The sequence below is a fragment of the Nymphaea colorata genome, chromosome 2 (genome assembly GCF_008831285.2).
Source record: "Nymphaea colorata isolate Beijing-Zhang1983 chromosome 2, ASM883128v2, whole genome shotgun sequence".
NCBI lineage: Eukaryota > Viridiplantae > Streptophyta > Magnoliopsida > Nymphaeales > Nymphaeaceae > Nymphaea > Nymphaea colorata.
In genome coordinates, this window is record NC_045139.1 from 7152886 (window position 1) to 7173757 (window position 20872).

General features: G+C 39.1%; 2 protein-coding genes across 2 annotated transcripts; both read left to right on the plus strand.

Annotated features, from left to right (window-relative positions):
• Positions 1–3751: 3751 nt before the first annotated feature.
• On the plus strand, positions 3752–11119 carry LOC116248616 (AT-hook motif nuclear-localized protein 10-like). The gene is made up of 6 exons (XM_031621512.2): positions 3752–4373; positions 5766–5818; positions 7145–7276; positions 9928–10089; positions 10168–10435; positions 10704–11119. Exons 1-6 carry the CDS (start codon positions 3989–3991, stop codon positions 10766–10768), a joined length of 1065 nt encoding a protein of 354 aa, XP_031477372.1. The 5' UTR covers positions 3752–3988; the 3' UTR covers positions 10769–11119.
• Positions 11120–18648: 7529 nt separating this feature from the next.
• LOC116249223 (thiamine thiazole synthase, chloroplastic) lies at positions 18649–20564 on the plus strand. The gene is made up of 2 exons (XM_031622434.2): positions 18649–19649; positions 20150–20564. The coding sequence occupies exons 1-2, from the start codon at positions 18732–18734 to the stop codon at positions 20312–20314; spliced, it is 1083 nt and encodes a 360-aa protein (XP_031478294.1). The 5' UTR covers positions 18649–18731; the 3' UTR covers positions 20315–20564.
• The last annotated feature ends 308 nt before the right edge of the window (positions 20565–20872 follow it).

A 20872-nucleotide genomic window follows, 5' to 3' on the forward strand; every position in this document is an offset into this window, starting at 1 on the left:
GTACTTTTAAAACGAAAGCCGAAGTTCATTTAGCCCTCATAGTCTCATAGTTTTTAAGTTGATGCAGTTTGTGACGGTAGGATTTTAGGGTTTCTTTGTATATAAGCTTTTAAATATAGCTTCTACTTGCGGAGTTGATTTAGATGAGCTGGATCATGTGGCCGATATCATGTTGTATAATGTTTGAATTGTCAGAAGAGTGGCGTGCTGGAATGCCTTTATAGTATTTCAAAGATTGATATTCTTAAAAACTCTTTAGTGTTGAACTTTTGTAATTTAAAGAAGCTTGTTTTTTTTGTGTTAAAAAAAACAAATCAAATAAGCTGACGTGATATGAATCAATCTTCAGTTTCAGGTTATGCCCAACTTTCAATAAAAGAGCATGGACTCATTGATTTGAGAATTACCATCTTTAAGTTTTTATTGATTCTGTTATGCACAGACCTAAGCGGACTGGCGTCAGGTGTGCATGATTTTAAACTTAAAAGCTATTTTAACTGTACAAATTTGGTTCGCTTACACTCCAAAAGTCCTTTCTTTTGGAAACCGCAATCGTGAATATCTAATTTGAGATTGACAACGGGTAACTTTACTCGTCTATTTTGGACTTTGTAAGCATCGTCAAATGATGTGAACTTTTTGAATTTCATGTACAGTCATTTTAACTTATACAAGCTGCCAAAAATAGATCTTTAGGTTTAGACTATGAAAAGTAGCAGCAGTTTAAAAGAACTTCTAAATTCAGCTTTTCAGATTGTAGTGCACAAAATTGAAGCCACTAAAAGAAGAATTGCAAGAGTACGATTGGGTCCACGTAGTGCCTAACTTGACTCAAACATAAACTCGAATTTGGGTGAGCTGAATCGGAATGAATGCATCTTATCAGACTTGGCTGTCGTCTGAATTGCACCTCTGTGATGCCGTGAAAATATTCTGTACTAAATAGAAACTGGCTACGAGCCGGTTCTGATACTTTTATTTTCCTGAATTCAACCAGTTAGACTCTGATTCAATTTGGATAAAGACTTACCTCTCAACCATCGATCTGTCCAGCTTGGATTACACGCATTTACGCATGCACATAATTGCGTACACTCGCACACGTCTCTTTTCTTTTTTCTTGAAGAGCCATTCTAGAGATAAACAACTCTGCATTCAGATTTTCATTGCAAAGAAAAAGTGCTGCTGAATTTAGGGGACCGTACATATTCGATTGCAAAATCAGGTCATCTCTCTCTCTCCCTCTCTCTCTACTTACCCTGACAGCCTAACTTCATCCGACGGGAAGCCAATCGAGCAAGGCTCCCTTTATCTGTTCGCCAAAAATTACGCAACAATTTAGGCACAAAAAAGGAGCTATGCAACGAAGAGTTGAGGGTAAAATTTTTTCCTCCGCCGAAAGACTCCGCCAAACCATCTTAAGCATGTTATAAACATTTAGGATGTGAATTTGAAGTTTTGTTTTTCTTGGATACCAAATTCGATTGTATTCAGTGCCTAATGTATTTAGATTATCACGGCTTCAAAAGTTTACTTCTCTTTGAGCATGAAAGGCTGCCTCTTCTGACAGGAACGCCTGAAGCCCATTCCTGTTCATGAGAAGAGTCGATACGTTTTCCCCTTCTCGCCGGAGCTTTTCTCCGACCACTTCCTCTCCTCCACCTGCTACTCCTTCCATTCGTGATGGTTTCAGTAGGCTCCTCCCCATCCACCTCCTACTTCTTTCATTTCTGATAATTGGATCAAGGTCTGTTCAAAGCAGATGAGCAGGGGGGCGGTGGTGGCGGCGCCGAGGCGGGGATTCACCTGCTGCCATGCACTGCAAAGGCGGTCGTGATTGGGAATCTGACCTCTGTCCTCCCCAATCATGATCTGGATGCGCTGCCATGGTGGGCTTCAACGGAGATGGGCTCAGGGCTCAAGAAGGCATCCTTTCCTTCGGGCCTAGGCGAGGAAAAAGAGCTACCATAGACGACTTTTCCGTGCTTCTTATCCTTCCAGCTTGCTGAAAGCGATACCTAGATTCAACCCTCATGAAATCAACGGTTGGTGTGCTTTCTGTCAGGCTCATACACCCGTAGGCCGTAGCGCTAAGTTGCGAGAATCATGAGGTTGGAACCAGTCTTATCAGAATCAGTCTGGAATCACGCTAGTTAAACCGAGTTGATTTGATTTGATGGTTCATTTAAGAGCGCCACACATCAGTTTTATCTATTTTTGTAATATTTGAATAACTTTATAATTATTTCTACTTATTTAATTCATTCTCAAATAAATTTTAAATACTTTTTGCCGATTTCCCATTGTTTCCAGTGAGAGAGTTATGCTGACTCGGTTCACAAACCAATTTTTAGAGCACTGACCGCCGACAACGACTGTTTGCTCAAATCAAGCAAAACTCTTGGTGATTTCACAGGATCTAGACTCCTGTAGGTTCTGGATCCACAGAAAGATCAGGTCAATAGGTGTTAGAATATGTTACTGTCAGTGATTCAAATCACTATGAAATGTCATGTTATTGTTCTTCCAAATCTGCGTCCATGATAAAAGAGTTCTTCCTTTTCACAGTTGGACATGCAACGCACCCGGATTCGAAGATGGTGCTGCCATGAGTGCCACCAGTCATGTAAACCATGGAAGGACAATAAGGAGCAGAAACATTAACTTCCCTGCTGCTTGGGGCTCAAGGGACAAAGTCCTCTCTCTTGAAGGACGAGGAGTAGTGCCATTGAATACTTCGATGAAGTTCCCAATAAATTAAACACGACTTTTGCAGGAAGAGTTCTGTTGAGGACTTAATTGTACCAAATGATAAAATATGAAAATATTATCAAATACCCTCAAGTTTTAATGAAATAATAAAAATAAGCTTCAGTTTGATTCCATTTGTTAACCGTAGGAAAGCAATCCAAACGAACAAAAAGTTCGATAAACTATCATTATCACGATAGTTACCTCCTTAAAAACGGCCAAAGATCAGAAGAATCGCCGAACCCAAACAGAACAGTCTGATCTGTTATTCTTCTTCATCTACTGACCAAAATGGTAGTCTTCAAAGTTCTATTTAACATTCAGGAAACTTATTTTTGGAGGTGAAGAATTTCAGAACTTAGGCTACTTGGTGAACATTTGTTGAAATTGCAGGTTAGAGGTTGTTTAGAGGCCCAGGAAGGGTGTTGTCTAATAAGAACAAATATCACAGGAAAGTTTAGGTGATCAGACTTTATATTTTGATGCAAGAATCTTTCGAGTCTCCGCCTGATGAGGACAAATTCTCATTTTTATACGTCTAAACTACTTTATTATGGAGACCATAACAATCTAGTGCCAACGTTTTATATTTAGAGTCGTGGAAATGAATTAAGGAAACATGTGAAACGTAGATGTGAATCAAATTTCAGTTCATTCACTACCTTCGCAAGCCAGAGCAATCGATGAGACAGCCCTATGCTAACAATGCAGACACGAAGGTTTTTATACTAAGTCGCGATGGCAGGTAGTTAATAAGTCATTGTCGGTTTATCTTAATATATGCGCAGTTTTCCTGTATTCTTAGTATGAAAAAAACAATTGGCTGATATATTGCCAATAGAAACATGTCATGTTCAATTTGGTATGCTATATATTTATTTCCCATAAAATATTCTTTTTAAGTAAGATACGAGAGCTTTCTAATCGAACACAAAGAGTACTTAGGGAACTTCCAAAAGTTCAGTCAGTATATAAACAAAAGAAATTGTGCATCATTAAAGAGCTAGTCACAGAAAAAAGGAGCCACTGTTTCACAATCTCCACAGGAAGGAGAGAGAGCGAGAGAGAGAGAGAGAGAGAGAGAGAGAGAGAGAGAGTAAATAAAGAAAGAAGCGGAGAAGGGAAGCCCCCACCAAAAGTACGATCTTTTACTTCACGTCGCCCTTTCCAATTCGTTGCTTTCTTCTTGGTCTGTATTTTATTTTCTTCTTGTTGGAGTACAAAACGCCTTCCATGCATGGAGGGCAACAATGGGAGTAGCGGCCTTAACTCCTACTTCCAGGCAAGAGGAGACGGTCCTCCGGCCACCGGTGGCATCTTTGGTTCCCCTGCCTCCAACAGTAACAACCCCAATGTCTCTTCTTCTTCTTCTTTTACTGAGGATCCCTCGTTCGTCTTCCCGCCACACTCCGTTGGCGGGAGGACCACCGCCGCAGCCACCACTACCACCACTATCACCACTGTTCCGGGGGTTGCGCGGCGGAAACGTGGTCGGCCAAGAAAATATGGCGTTGGTGCTGATGGGTCCGTGAAGCCAACCGCTGGCGTTAGCCTTCCTCCATCTGGCGTTGATTCCAAGAAAAAGCCGGGCTCTCAGAAGGCGGCTCAAATGGCAGCTCTTGGTAAGTTTTGTTCTCTCCCTTTGGAGGCAGCCCGTTTGCTTGCTTTTGGTAGTCGATGCAAATCGGACAGCAGATCCACAAGGAATTCCCAACAACCATTCTGTCTCGCACCAAGAAGTCCATAATAGTCTTTTTTGGAGTTTCTATTAACCTATTGCTCGATTCTGAGAATCTTGTCATGTGGGTAGTGAATAATTTACGGGTTTTGTTGATTTTTTACTGTCAATGCGGGATTGGCAAAATTTGCTTCCACAATCTCTGCTTGTTTGCAAGTGTTTTGAGTTTTTCTTGTACGACATGCATGCTTTCTGGTGTGGTGCTGCGATAAGCATGGCTTGGCGATTTGTCGGGAGAGGCGGCTTAATTATATCCTTTATAGTTCTTAGGCAGGGTGGACTGATGAACAGACCAGGTGCCTGCTGGAACAGCTGCGCGAAGAGTCGGGTTCTTAATCGATATTAATATGTTACATAGAATCCCATATGTTGGTGCCCTTCACCGAAACAGTACAGTTTGATGTTCTCGCATCTGCATTAACTGATAATGACACAAGGTGTTAACCTTCTCAGGGATACGAGGACGAAGAAAACGGATTGTATGGGCATAAGTGCCCTAAGTAAATATGGTGGCTAGGGAACACGAAGTACACGTATTAGAGGACAGTTCACGATATATACAAACGCCATAAGATAACTAAAGCAACCTTTTATTTTCACTGTAGACATCGGTACCAATTACTTTCTTGCTTTTTGCATTTATTATTTTTTTTATTAATTCTCACCCCCTTGATCGATTTGTTCACTAAGAATCAGCCAATAGTTGGAGTTGAGTTGCAGGAATTAAGGCAGTTTTCGTAATACCAAAATATGCAAGGAAAGTAGAATATATGATAAGAAGTTTGGGGATAGAATCATTGACAGATGAAATCAGCTAATAAGATCTGACATATTAGGTATCGTATAATAACTTAAACCATCAGTGGCGTGAAATGGTATTATACCACAGTTTGTAGGAGTTAGGATACTGCATAGACATGAAAAGACTTGCACAAGGTTAGTTGTTTGGGATAAATCTTACAGTGAAACACAGCCAAAAAGCTGAGTGACTGAGGGTTCTGTAAGGTGACTATCTGCTATCTGCCTATTTTGGGATAATATGTAGTTTTTGTTCTATTGTCAAGTATAAATGTATGCATGCTTCATTGCTTTACCACTTTTTATAATTTCCAGCTGCCGTGGATGTCTGATAAATTTTTTTGCTGTAGTTCTGGTGGTAACATTCACCCCTTTTTATATTGTCGCTTTTAGAAGTATCAGTTGACAAGAGAGTCTGCATTTGTCAACAATTGCTGAAAGTTGGAATGATATGCCCTTGCTTTTGTTTGTATTTCAGGCAATGCTGGGCAAGGATTTACACCTCATGTCCTCTGGGTTGCTGTTGGAGAAGTGAGTGTTCCCTTTAATATCTTATTTTTCTATTTTAGGATGAGTTTCTTGAATTTCTTGTCACAAATCTTCTCTCTTTTGGAAAATGTGAGTGTACTGAACATTTTTGTCCTATAAAATTTTACACTGTTTCAAATGCTTACTTTTTTAGTGGACTTGTATTCTCTGACTAAATCTGATATCCTGCTAACCTAAAATATTCTACTTTTATGTACTTTGAAGTACATTGTATTTCACAGTTTACTGTCTCTTGTTTATTTGAGGAAACATAGATGTTTAAAAGTAAGCATGTTTGTTGATTCCAGTCTAGTAGTTATGTCTTAGCTTCACGTCACTATTATTTATGCAGCCTCCTTGGCGTAAATTGTGTTCATTGAGGTGCTTTTCAATGCATTCTTGGTGCCGACTGCAGCTATTTAAATTGCGTTCTTTCTCTAATTATTAACCATGGTTTCTGGAACTTTTCTAAAGATGTGGAGTTCATGCGCACCTTTCCTTTTGTTGAATGCGTCATTTGGTGTTTTTTATAACAGCATCATGTTTATGGCTCCTGGGTTTGTTTAATCCATATTCACAAATCTTGTTCTTGCCGAGGTTTTTCTCAGGAGTTTCCTTGAGATGTTTTTTCTCTGAAAAATATCAAGAAAATCTCAGAAAATTTAATGGTTGAAGAAGCAAGGGACAAAAAACAGTGATGAGATGATAGCCTTCCAAGCATTTTCTTGCAAAAATTGTAAAACCCAAGTGAATTTTTTTTTGAAACATAAAAGAAATAGAAAAAACTCACATGCTTAAAAATATAAATGGTCTTTTTTGAAAGTCATGGGAAAATATTAGGGATATTTTGGGTTAATAGCATGATTTTTTTGTTTATCCTGATAGTTTACTGATATTGACTGGTCGAGAAGTTGTATAATATGAAGACATTTGCAAAACATTGGACATACCTGTGACTACAGCTTAATCTTGAGGTCACTTTTTTTTTATGGTTCAAGTAAGTAGCAGATTTTTCTTTTCCTGAAATCAACAAGACCTTCGTCATTTGGTTTTGAAGTATTATCACATGCTGTTGCTCCTTTGTGGAAGCAAGGTTTATTTTCTACCTATAGTCTTCATTGCTTCCTTCTGTGAGAGAGAGAGAGAGAGAGAGAGAGACCTGCGTATGTGATGTGTGTGTGCAGTCACGTGCGTGTGTATGTTTCTAACTTTCTATCTGTGTCTGTCTATTGACTCTATTTGTGCATGTATGCATGGGTCGTGACTGGATATTGAAAAAAAAAAAAAAGTGTCCTGATGCTACCTTTGGAATTTGCTCCCCATGAACAGGATGTTTCTAAGAAGATAATGTCATTCATGCAACAGCAAAAGGATGCTATTTGTATAGTCTCAGCAAATGGATCGATATCTAATGCAAGTCTTCGCCAACCAGCAATGACAGGAGGGACTATAACATATGAGGTGGAAATCCCTTCATAAACTTTGCTTACATGATGTATTGCCTAACTTCATTTACTATCATGACATGAACTTGACTTTATGATATATTTATCGTATGCCTACTGCTTTTTGTTTGTTTGCCATCCATCTGTTAGAAACTAAAGTTGAAGCTCATTTCTTCCAAGTAATTTGTTGTTAATTTTGTAGTTTGGAGGGAAAAAGATCAAAATTCCACTCCTGCTGCATAGCATAGCTTAAGTTCACAGTTGATGAAATGAATGGCTTGTAGCTAAACAAGTTATGCAGAGAATGAGTGAAAAACCAATAGAAGGCCTAGAGAATAGGTGCACTCATGATGAGATATGCATTCGTTTCTTTAATATGCATAGTCTCATATCTAAGCCAAAAAATAAAGCCAACACGATGAAATCACTCGAACTGAAGCATGAATAGAAGGTCTACAGGAAGGGCACTGCAGTTGAAGTTGCTAATGAATCAAGAATGAATGAACACGATAAGTGCATTGAGGTGGATGAGATATGCATTGCTTTGTAGCTGATTTGAATGTTTATGCTTGTAAAACTTTATAATATGATATATTTGATAAATAAATGCAGATAACGAAGGCATATCAAGGGTGAGGTGGACGAGATATGCTTTACATTTTTGCTGATTTGAATCTTTATGATTATAAAACTTTATAATATGATGTATTTGATAAATAAATGCAGATAATGAAGGCATATCAAGGGTTAAAACCTCTGGAAAAATGGAAATAACTGAGTAACAAAAATAGGTGCTTCTCTTTCATGTTCCCTGCTTCCAGGTAGGACATCTCCCCATAGATTTGAAATTCATTTAGTGGTTACATATGATTGAAACAGCACTTGGAGTATGGATAACCTTCTCTGCCTCGAGCAACATCACAAGGCGTGATGAGCAGACATCTAATAGATGTGGGGCACAATAAATTGTACAAAATGGTTTGTGTATCCTGATGGTCCCAAAATGACTTGGACTCTGGATGGCCAGTTTAAGACCGTAGTCTTTCACCATTCTTTTCTTCTGATTGACTGGGCAAGTTGTTTTGGCATTCTAGCAACAGTTTAGCTTTTAACCAATTAGTTAAAAGTTTAAAGTTTAAAGTTAAAACTATCTTAAGTCTTGGAAAAATCAATCATTTATTTGGATAAGCCCGAACATGCAAAATGGCATCTATATGGTTTTTTTACTTTGTTCACCATATGAATACATATTGTCTGGTGGGTCTACAACCTACACAGGAGTCAATATTACACTGGGTTGGGCTGGCGTTCCAAGGGTACCAGAGTTTGCAGCGCAAGTACCAGGCCCGAGATGGACTTGATATTCAGCAGCTTGTAATATTCTGATCTCTTATCCACCCCCTAAGCCTGCACACCCTGGTGAGAAGAGTGATTTGTGCAACAGAGGGAATTTAAGGCCACTATGAACTTAATAGACTTCTTCCAAGACTCGAGAGGTTTACAAAATCCAAATCAGGGTTGGCATTCTAACGTACACGGTCATTTGAAACTCGGCATCTATCTCTCCCTTTGGACTGCCTCAGTAATGCATTCTATTAATTCTATTACTTCTTAAAACTAAGAACAATTTACTCTCTCTCTCTCTCTCTCTTTTTCTGCCTTTATGCATGCTTTGGAATACGTTACTAATGCATTCTGTTACTCATCAACTCTATGAAAAAATTGTTTCTTATTAATGCATTTTAAGACTTGTCAGAATAGGGAAACAACCTGCTCTCCCTCCTCTTCTCTGCATCTGATGGGCTACCTTACTAATTCAGTTTACTACTTGTCAAAACTAATGTCAGTTTGTTCCCTATTTACTGTTGGGAATACCTTTAATGCACTCTTTACTTGACAAAACTAAGAAAATTTTTCCTTAAATTTTTTAGCTTTTGCAAAATATTTTGATTTTCCTATCTGTGCAAGTCGAAATATGAAAAAGCATCTGTGGGAAGTAACTTAGTAATGCATTCTGTTATTTGTCAAAACTAAGAACAGTTTATCCTTATTTAAATTCTTAGCTCTTGTGAAGTATTCATTTCAATTTTTTTTCCTGTGCAAGTTAAAAGATGTAAAGTGACAAATCAAGTTATTGTGAGATTTCTTGCCACGTTAAGGAATGCCCTACTTTGCCCGAATCTGAATAAATCAATAGGTAAAGACTCAAATGAATATGTCCTTTTGAATTATAGTTTCTGCTCACTTTCCAAATTTTTAGCGTATAACTCAAATTGGTGTAAATAAAACAAAGATAACAGAAAATGCCGCTTTCATGTGTATAGTATCAACCTAAAATATTGCATCCTTCCTCCTTATTTGCATTAGACATGGGATTTGATCTTACAGTCTTCCACCATTAAATGATCCTGGCCTGGGTACCATCCTGAACCATCCAAGCCGAACTAAGCCAGGCTGCTGTTGGAGGTGCTACATTATTTGATTGATTTACTGCCTAGTTTAAGATCTTTACAGGTTTTTTTAAATTGCTTAGAAATTTTCTGTATTTTCATTTTGAATATTTCTCTTAGAGTGTTCTGAAATTTCCTTGACAATAAATGTGAAGCTTAAGTATGAGGTGCTTGATTCTTCTTTCAAGTTTTAACATGCTTACATGTTCATATTTAGGGCCGATTTGAGATCCTGTCATTATCAGGGTCTTTTTTACATGCTGAAATTGGAGGAGCATCATCAAGAACTGGTGGACTTAGTGTTTGTTTATCTGGAGCAGATGGTCGCATTGTTGGGGGTGGTGTTGGTGGTCCATTGATTGCTGCCAGCCCAGTCCAGGTAGTACGACCAAGAGGGAACTCTGATTTTATGCCACATAACATCTTTTGGTTGGTCCTAACTTGCTGATATTTACAGATCATTATTTGTTCCTTTGTAATTGATGGGGAGAAGGATATTGGCCAAGCTGAAAAAACTGATAGTTCAGTTGTTAAGTCGCCTCCATGCTTTCCAGGGTCATCAATGGCTCCCGTGAGCTTGAGACCAATGTCTGACTTAAAAATTCTCGGTAGGGGGAATGGCCAAGATATGATTGAATGTGGATCTATGTTCCAATCACCACACGTGGTTAGTCCTCGGTTGACTTGGTGGAGTGGGCATATGAATCTGGATGGTAAATTTCCAAGTAAGTATTTATTGCTTTTCGTTGCTTCTGTTCTTTTTTTTTCTTTCCCTGTTTCCGGAAGCAAGTTAATAGTAGCATATTTTATACTCTATAGTGGTTCATGTAGGTCTACAGTATCTCTGTTATACTATACTGAGGCGGCTTAATATTCCTGATGGTTTTTGAGCTATCTTGCATCCATTTTTAATGGCCTGCAAATTGCTTTTTTTTTTATACATTAGGTTTCCATGATAGTTACAGTCTTCATTTGTTCTTTTCTCCTCTATAGGTTTTGCCGGAAGGGCTGGTCAGGAACAGTCTCCTAATGCTGGACCTAACCATTTGCCAGACTAGACAGGAACTGCAAAATTTGCAAACCAACTTGAGGCATACATTTCCGTGAGATTCAAGATGACATTAATGGCTTAATTACTCTGTACAGATTTTTGACATACGGAGCTATGTTTCATTTTTTTTGCTCCATGATCAGCGATTTCATTTGTTCAAAGATTCCATTACATCCCACCAGAACTAAGTTTATCTTCCACCATGTTGGATGCTTGACACAGTTTTATTTAGATGCAACTTAAGTTCTCCCTTTGGTGCAGTTTCACTTCCATGTGTCTTACCCTGGGTCTTTCACGTGTACATGACAATATGCTGGATACAGTTGGTCACTGAATCTATGTTTAAATCTTAAGTTTATCTCTTGGCGAATGTTGAAGCTTGATTATGATCTAATGGGGGAGGATAACTTTTGGCAAGTTGCTTGAAGAGTGTATTTCAATGACAAGCATTTGTTTGTGCCGTCGGTTGGTGTTGAAGTTTATCCGACAGGGTACTTTAGCAAAAGGTCGTAAATCCAGCAATGTTATCCTCTAAAACTATGTTGATCGGCCCTCCGCCAATAGTTGATATTCCTGGTTGTCAGACTCATCCTTTTTGGGACCTGGAGGATCTTTTGCAACTTCAAACTGAAAAATGGTAGATTATGATTCTTCTTTTCTTGTTTGTCGATTTTCATGGGCTTCCTTGTAAGTGTAATAAAGGAAGGTGCCCATGCACGATTGCTGCACGGTGAGACGGAGATTTACTTTGGGGAAGTTTTGGTCTTTCTATTCCATGAAAAGACCTTGTGTTATTTTTCTTTATAATCGGAAAGATTTTTCTGAGGGAAAATAATCAATATAGATTTGTTAGTTAAAATCTTATAGTCAGGTAATATCTTATCTTTATCTTTTAATTCATTTAAATCTATTACATATGAGTTTCCTAATGTCAATTATTTAAGTTGTATAAATCACAAAACGATATTCGATTTGGGTCCTGAAAAATTAATAATTTTTTGTTTTTCTTGAATATTTTGAAAGATTTATTGCACTATGAAAAAATGGTAGGACGTTGTTACCAATACTATTGGCTGCCTTCTAGATGTCAATAGTATAACAATGCAACAGGGAATTGAAAAGGAAACCTGCAGAGATGAAGACCCTTTCCATTTAAAATGAAGGATCTGTTCTGCTATTATATTTTCAGTACCCAAATCGAATATCGTTTCAGCTAATAAGATATTCATTTGTGAACTTTTTACTCCTCATGCCACAGAAAGCGCCACTAACAGTCCTTCCGGATTCGTTGGGATTGTGAATGATCTGTTCTGCTATTATATTTTCAGTACCCAAATCGAATATCGTTTCAGTTGATAAGATATCGATTTGTGAACTTTTTTCTCCTCATGCCACAGAGAGCCACCATCAGTCCTTCCGGATTCGTTGGGATTGTGAAGGATCTGTTCTGCTATTATATTTTCAGTACCAGAAACATGAAAGGATCCTTCTCAGCATTTATTTTTATGGCTTGAAATTTGGAAAATTTTACTGTGAAATTTTTATCCTTTGCTTTTGGGCAATGTCAAGTTGGCTCGGTTTTGATAGACCCGTAATGGATTGTGCTTTGGATGTCAATGGTTCAGATTGAATTCGAAGTTGCTCAGCCAGACTTTGAAAAGAAAACTCGAGCATGAAGTATGCAATCCGTTTAGATGCCTGGCCTCGGTCCATTGAGGAGGAAGATTAATTAGAAGGATGAACGTTGAGTCTGAAATTTTGCATTAACTTAAGGAATTTCAAGAGAGAGAGAGAGAGAGAGAGAGAGAGAGAGAGATCACGTACCACATTTGGCAGATAAAAAAAAAGATGTAGCTGATATCGACATATTTTGTCGTGTGTATGCATATGAACATTATTAAATTCATTACCGTGGTTATTAATTTAACTTTTGTGGTCCAACCTTATGTATGTATGTGAAATCTGGTTGGATTTTATGTTGTTTCTTGCTATGATATGAACCAATGGAGTAGGTGTATTTGGCATGGTTGAAATCCTACCAGTTAGTTGTTTATTTGTAGTTTGTAGACAAACAAAGTTTTTCTAACTGGCCTACAACACTTTCGAGTTACAACAAGGGAAAACTTCGATACCCGACTGATTCTGGGGATTTAATCAAAAGCTAATATTTGCTAAATCAGTTTTCACACTGGCAAGATTAGATTTATCAAGAAAATAAAAGAACAAGTTTATTACGCGCGCAATTGATTGCAGAAAATATATTCGAGATATGGAATAGTGTGGTACTTCAAGTTTTATGTGCCTTTTCATTTCTTTTACTTAAGAGATTGTACAGTTGAGGGGGCATTTGATGGGAAGAATTTTCCTACAATTTCTGTCCCTGGGAAGTTTACTCGATTTAAAATGGCTGGGATGAAGAAATTTTCCAGCAAAAGATTTTTGTCATCGTTTGATGAGTGAGGAAAATTACTGTGGATTATGTTTCCAGGCGCTTGATGAAAGAGAACAAAAACATTGAAAATGAAAGTGTTGCCATTGATCAGTGAGAAAGAAGTTATAAACAACTAATTAATATTCTGTTCTTTGCTTACGTTGCCAACCTAAGCAAAATTGACTGCAGCGTCCATCAGGGACGCCATTTTGCACCTCATTAAAGCCGCACGATCCTAACTAGACGTAGTCCCCGGAGAAAGAGTTGCTGACCTTCTTCATCTTCCTTCCTCTGAAGAGTTTAGCAGATTTCCTACTATTGTTGGTTGATAAGACCTTTTTAATCACATTCGGGACGAAAAAAGAAAAACCAGAGTCCACATGTAAATTAATGACTTGATCTGATAAAAAACTGGTTGTATGCATGAAGCACAATAATCAAGATTTCAAGCGGCGACCAAACTGTAAAGCAATATCAACATTGTTGGAGAGGAACCACCATGATTCTCGGACAGTGTATATCAGTAACGATCCCTTGTTTGTAGTGAGTTAGTGGTATAAATTTAGCCAACAGGGCGCCTCAGCAAAAGATCTAATCCTTCAATCTTGTCCTCGAAATGTATGATGATCAGTGCTGGCGAATGGCAGATGTTCCCGGGTCCCAGGCTTCTTTCGTTTGGGACCAGGAGGATTTTTGCAATCTCAAACAGAAGAAGCAAAGATTATGATCTTTCTTTGTGGATTTTCACGAGCTTCCTCATAAATTTTGATCTGGGGACAGTGAGACGGTTCATTCTTTGAGAAGTTTTCGTGTCTCTGTTCCATGGAAAAGCCTGGGGCTATCTTCAGAAACAAAAAGCCTGGGGCTGCCTTCGAGGTGGCAATCGCTTAACAATATTTTTAAAATATCATCGCGATTGGTGCGGATGCTCGTCTAAAGGGAAACGAAAAGGGCCTCTGCAGAGATCAAGATCTCTTCCGTTGAAAACGAAGGTGGCCAATCTTCGGGCCATCTTTTTCTCTCTTTTCTCGTCAGCCCCACAGAGGCACTAACAGTCCTCTCGGATTTGTTGGGATTGTGAAGGACTCGGTTCTGCTATTATATTTTCAGTACAGATATACTCAAAGGATCATTCTCAGCATCTATCAATCATGCTTGTGAAAATTTTCACTGTTTCTTTTTTTTTGGGCATCGACAAGATGGCCGTGTTCAGATAAAAGTTTGTGCTATGGATGCAACTGTTCACATTGAATACGAAGCTTTGCTTAGTCAGGTTTTGAAAAGAAAATTTCGAACACAATCCATAATCGGCTTCCAATTCTGTATAGAGATTAATCCTTACCTGTTTCATGATAGTCGAATTCTTAATAGCTGAAATATCGAACCCCTTCACATGCCTGGCACCGGAGGATGATTCATTAGAATCATGAACTTTAAGGTCCGAAATTCTGCGTTAACTTCAAGGAATTCGAGCTCGATCAAGCAATGAGACAATTACTTCATCGTTAACTCTCGATACATGGCCAGAACAGTTTATCCATTTCTTTCTTTTGAGAATACGAGCTGCCATTTTCAGGCAGTTGACGAGAGCATAAGTGCTTTGGTGATCGCTTTCGGTTCAATGGGAGAGTGCCGAAGAGTTCGAACTTTTTCTTTTAGTGTTTACTGTTTGTGGCTCCTGCTCAACGCAGGCTTTCGCCGTCGGTGATATGTCTGCGACCACTGTAGAGAGAGAGAGAGCACGTAGCACATTTGACAGATGAAAGAAAAAATTGCAACTGATATCGACATATTTGTCGTGTATACATAAGAAAATTATTAATTTCATTATCGTGGTCCAATTGCAAAGATTGGCATGATTTGTTATCAAATTATATATATATATATATATATAAAATTGCGTCGATTATTGAATAGAAAGAAAAAATAAAAATACATATAGATTATTCTCAGCATAAACAACATAAAAGAACTTGCTTGTCGTGAACATTTCCTTACATTTATCTCTCACAGTTAGTAAGAAAAACTTGATTGACAAAATTGAAACAATTATGTAACACCTGTTAAACTAAAAACTTATGTACAACAACATTTCACGCATTAACAGTCAGACAAACAAGTGACAACATGGGTCTTTCCTTTTCCGTCAAGGCCTACAACCCCACTAATAATTAACCTACTTTGTATGTCAATTCACCAATGCGAACAATTTTAGTGGTTGCCGTGAGCCGTCACTGGTACACACACACACACACACATTATCGGGACTTACCCCTACAGTTGCTTGCATGTGCAATATGTTTGGACTTTATGTTCTTTCTAACTTTATTATGAACCAGGGGGGTACGTGTATTTTGCACATAAATTTCTTCTAGGCTTCAACATTTAAGTTATTAATTTCTGAATTATCGAGAAAAAGACTTGAACACCTTTTTGATTTTGGTGGTATGATTAAAAACCAATCTTTGCTGAAACAACCTTCTAAATGACATTGGCAAGGCTCTGGCTGGATTTATTAAGAAATAAAATACCCTTGGTTAGTCAATTTTGATGAGCATAATGACTAAAATACCCTTGGTTAGTGAAAAGAAGATCCAAGGAAAAAAAAAACGTAAGGGAATCTAATGGCACAAATAATAAATGACTCACAATGCATCAAGGGGCTAAAAAAAAAAAACATGATCTCATTTCTTAAAAATACAACCCAAAATATAAATCTTAACAAAACAATTATGTTGAACCTACTTGTATCATCAGATCGTATTTATATTAAAGCACTCTCAAGAGCACGTTAAAAACTTCTGCAATAATACCATTTAAAAATTTTTATAGATCCTACATGAAGTAGTAGGCATTTCGAAGATGTTGTAATTTATTGCACCAATAATAAGGGGTCCCGCGTTTGGCAATTTGTGGAGGGTGACGCAAAAGATTTGGGTTTTCTCTCTTTTTCAGGTGCAGTGGGCGCTGTCCTAGCTAGTGGGAGGGAAGGAAGCTGGGGAATCCTCCATTAATGGCAGGTAGCTCGGAAGAAAGGAAAAGATAGAGTCATGCACAGTGCTATGGATTGCTCAACTTGACTTGTGCTGTCAACAAAAGTGTGGGCCAACTGAGAGCAGCAACCGATGAATATGTAATTCACATGAGCTTCGAGAATTGCATAACCGACAGTGGCAGATCTTTTTCATTTCTTGCATGTACTTCTTTTTCGGATATTAATATTGTTTATTAAAAGTTAGACGAAAAAAAAACTGATGTAAGGTAATTTTCAGATGTCACAAGACTATTAAGGTAAGTGACTAATGGATTTTCCTTGAATTAGAATTATAAAACAAAAATGCATGTGTCAATTGACTTCGTAAAAAAAAAATGTTAATCTCTCAATCAATTGGACAAATCTGTTGTTTCCAAATTTGAGCAGAGAATCATGAGAGGAACTTGATTTTTCTTTTATTCATCAGTTTATATAAAATATCCACACTCACTCGTGTGGCCCCATGTTATGGATTTGCATACGTATAAATGAAGTGACAACCTTCAACAATGAATCATTATTTTATTGAAAAACTTTGAGAGTTATAATGTAGTTGATCAAATTGGTAGGCCGATGAAAGTCAGGTTGTCTATCAATATTTTTCTTTGGTACTATAAACAGGTACTATAAACAGTCGATGCACTGATGAAAGTCGGGTTGTCAGTTCGATTCTTATGAATGTTATTCTTTGGTACTACTACAAACAGTCGATGCACTGTACTCTAATTGATAGGTATCCCACTTTCCATCCTGACCCCAAAACAATTGAATTCAAAAGACAAGAAAGAAAGATATTCGATTTTTTTTTTTTAGAGTACCTCCATTACTTTCTTGAAAAAAAACTGACATATATGTTTGGTCCAGCAAAATTTGTATTATCATAAGCCATTATTTAAAACTACAAGTGGTAGATAATCGGGTTCGTGGCTTTGGATCTCAAAACCAGAACCGGGATCCAGACGGGACTCCTTACCTACCTTAAAGGTAAAAAAGCCAAAAGTGTGGGAAGAGAAGTACAGAGATGCGTTGGTAAAGAGAGAACAAGTGTCACCATGCGCTGTCACTAAAGAGGTGGAGACGGCAGCCAGCCACCTGAACCGCTCAAATCCTATCTCCTCCTCCTACCACATGTCCCTTTGTGCCCCACCAAACCCCCCACTTTTTCCCAGATATTTTATTTTATCTGCAATTGGACGCTATATGACAAGTTACATACATCCATCTAAATGACTGAGGCATCCACATCATGTCCCAAAATATCACTAGGTCCCATTCTGATCACTCATTTGGTGGGATCCCATGTCTTCCCTTCACTAGTAGCTTCAATTGATTCAAAGGCAATCGCATCGGGACCTTGATGTTTGATGTTTTTGCAGTATTTGGTAAAAAGAATATTATATTTTTGTAGTATTTATTCTGTATTTTTATTATAAAAGCATGATGAGATTCATGGTTATTGCTTTTAGATTCAAAAATCAAACATTTGAAGAACATTAAGCACATGTTTTGCTTTTTTACTAACGCCGTCTGTATTGTTGTAGAATGCCTTTTATATATTTGTTCTCATTGCCCAATCTTAGGCATTGGGCGGTCGTCCAATTAAGTTTCTCAACTTAAGAGAAGCAAAATCAAGTAGAATTTTTAGGCGCTTAGCTTACTCAAATCTCACTAGCTTGCACTCCTAAGTCATCATTATTATCATTACTATAGAGTTTTGGAGACTAGATTCAAAATATTAGCTGCCAACTTTGCCTAAGACAAAAAAGAACTTCCAAATGATCAATTAAGCCATTAATTTTAACTGGCTTGTTTATTTAGTTTGATTTCCTATATGGATCGCAACTCCCAACCACTCATCGCTTACAACTTCAGTCACCATTTGCTATCTTTTTCATATCATTTCTTATTTATCGCTTTCAAGTCATCGATGGTTCCACATATGTGGTCACAATCAATAGCTTTTTAATAAAAATCAATGTGTGTGCGTATCACGAGCAAAAGTAGACCACAAGACTATTAATTAAGTTCTTAAACAATATATAAGCTACCAAGTACATAATTAAATCAATCTTTTTATCTTAAGATTAACTCGATGAACAAACTTCTTCCTCGTTTGATTCTTTACACTAAACAAATCATTTCTTGCTTCGCTCTGTCAATTTCCGCAAGCTTCATCGATCGATTTATGCTAATGCTGTACTTTAAGAAACACGTATGGTTCAATCTTCAATTGCTTTTTACTAATAGCTCTGACGGAATTAATGGAGGAGCCTGTGACTGAAGCTACATTTCGATTCAGGAAGATATGAACCAAAGGGCTTTCTAGTCATTGAAGGCATGAATGGCGGATAGCTTAAAATATCCTATATCTAGATTTTTCCTGAGAGCTTGCAGCTCCGGCGCTCTCTATTTAAGCCCTCCCCACCCTTTCGGTTTCATTCCAAGGCACGAGCACTCTTCTCCTCTGCGGTTCCTTCAGTGCCAGAGCCCAGTAAATCAAGCACGATGGCAGCCATGGCCACCTTCACATCTTCCCTCTCCTCCAAGCTCCCCACCATCCAAGACCACTCTTCTTCCTTCCACGGGATTCCCTTCCCCTCTTCTTCTTCTTCCTCAGTTCGCCTCCTCCCAGTGAAGGCCACGCCCTCCCACCTCTCCATCTCTGCCTCCGGCGCCTCCCCTAAGTACGACATCAACTCCTTCACCTTCGACCCCATCAAGGAATCCATCGTTTCCAGGGAGATGACCCGCCGGTACATGATGGACATGATCACCTACGCCGACACCGACGTCGTCGTCGTCGGTGCCGGGTCGGCGGGCCTGTCATGCGCCTACGAGCTCTCCAAGAACCCCAACGTGCGGGTGGCCATCGTGGAGCAGTCGGTGAGCCCTGGCGGCGGTGCCTGGCTCGGAGGCCAGCTCTTCTCCGCCATGGTCGTCCGCAAGCCTGCCCACCTCTTCCTGGACGAGCTCGGCGTGCCGTACGACGAGCAGGACAACTACGTGGTGATCAAGCACGCGGCGCTGTTCACGTCGACCATCATGAGCAAGCTGCTGGCGCGGCCGAACGTGAAGCTCTTCAACGCCGTTGCGGCGGAGGACCTGATCGTGAAGGGAGGGCGGGTCGCCGGCGTGGTGACCAACTGGGCGCTGGTGTCCATGAACCACGACACACAGTCGTGCATGGACCCCAACGTCATGGAGGCGAAGGTGGTGGTGAGCTCCTGCGGCCACGACGGGCCCTTCGGCGCCACCGGCGTCAAGAGGCTCAAGGACATCAAGATGATCGACGAGGTGCCGGGGATGAAGGCCCTCGACATGAACGCTGCCGAGGATGCCATCGTCAGGCTTACCAGGGAGGTTGTCCCCGGTATGATTGTTACCGGCATGGAGGTTGCCGAGATCGATGGTGCTCCTAGAATGGTGAGAAACTCTCTCTCTCTCTCTCTCGCTCCCCTTTCACTTTTCATCCTTGCCATCATGCATCTCCGTCTTTACGTCGATTTCCATGGTGGTGTCTGTGACGGCAGACATAATTCTTGTGAGTGGTATCATTTTTTCCTGTCTTTTAGGCTTTCCACAAGCTTTTTTCAGCTACCTTTTTTTATTTCTCCTGCACAATTTTAAGAGCTTTTATTGGAACACAATTTAAATGCAGAGAGAGAGACGGTAAAATGGAAATATATAACGGACAAGAAGTCCCTACCTACAAGAACAGAGAGAGAGAAAGTGAGAACGAACATTTTGTGCTTTAATTTTTCTTTGTTTCACCATCTTCTCCTCTAAAGCGTTCTCCCTTGAACAGAGTACTGCTGGTTGCTAGAAGTTGGGTGCTTTCTTTTGATGTATGCCTTTATTATCTTTTCCTTTCAAGAAAGTAAAAATGGGTGGTTGTGTTTTTGTGGTGTTGATTGGATTTGCAGGGACCAACATTCGGAGCGATGATGATATCAGGTCAGAAGGCAGCCCACTTGGCTCTCAAGGCCTTGGGAATGGCCAACGCCATTGACGGCACCTATGCCCTCGGCAGCGTCCATCCAGAGCTCGTTCTTGCATCAGCCGAGCCAACAGACACCGCCTCTGCCTAAAAACAAAAGCAGAACCAAGAGCAGAGATGACGTTTGGATTTGAAGGAGCAGACTATGGTTCTGGGGCTTGTGTATGTCTTTGTTATGTAGAGACAGAGAGAGAGAAAGAGAGAGAGAGTGGAGAGGATAAGTTTTTTACATTTGGATTTCCTCTTTCTGCTTTTTTTCTGCTTTTCTTCGTCTTGTTGTTTACCTTTTCTCCTGATGGCTGTAATAAATAAATGAGTGGTGGAGAGTAGAAATTTGCTTTGGTCTGGTGCTCCCAACCTGAAGTTTCGATTCATACGTCGCAAATTTACACTTAAAATGAGGCGGTGAAACTTTTTAAAACAATTTTAAATCATACTCTTCTAAAACATAATGTTTTTCTCACTTCAACTGTTTATGCTTTCGTATTTATTGAGAACCGTGTTTTCACGCCATATTTTAACAATCTGAAGCTAACTTTAATTTAGCTAAAGTTGTGATCAGAAATCAACCGACATGATTCAATTTGGTGGAGATGTTGCACAGTGAAATATGCTTTTGCCGATGATCTTTCTTAGAGTTGGATATATC

Coding starts and splice junctions, on each gene's coding strand:
- LOC116249223 (XM_031622434.2), top strand. CDS start 18,732: ATGGCAGCCATGGCCACCTTCACATCTTCCCTCTCCTCCAAGCTCCCC. Junction 19,650..20,149: donor TCGATGGTGCTCCTAGAATG/GTGAGAAACTCT, acceptor TTGGATTTGCAG/GGACCAACATTCGGAGCGAT.
- LOC116248616 (XM_031621512.2), top strand. CDS start 3,989: ATGGAGGGCAACAATGGGAGTAGCGGCCTTAACTCCTACTTCCAGGCA. Junction 7,277..9,927: donor GAGGGACTATAACATATGAG/GTGGAAATCCCT, acceptor GTTCATATTTAG/GGCCGATTTGAGATCCTGTC. Junction 10,436..10,703: donor TCTGGATGGTAAATTTCCAA/GTAAGTATTTAT, acceptor TCTCCTCTATAG/GTTTTGCCGGAAGGGCTGGT.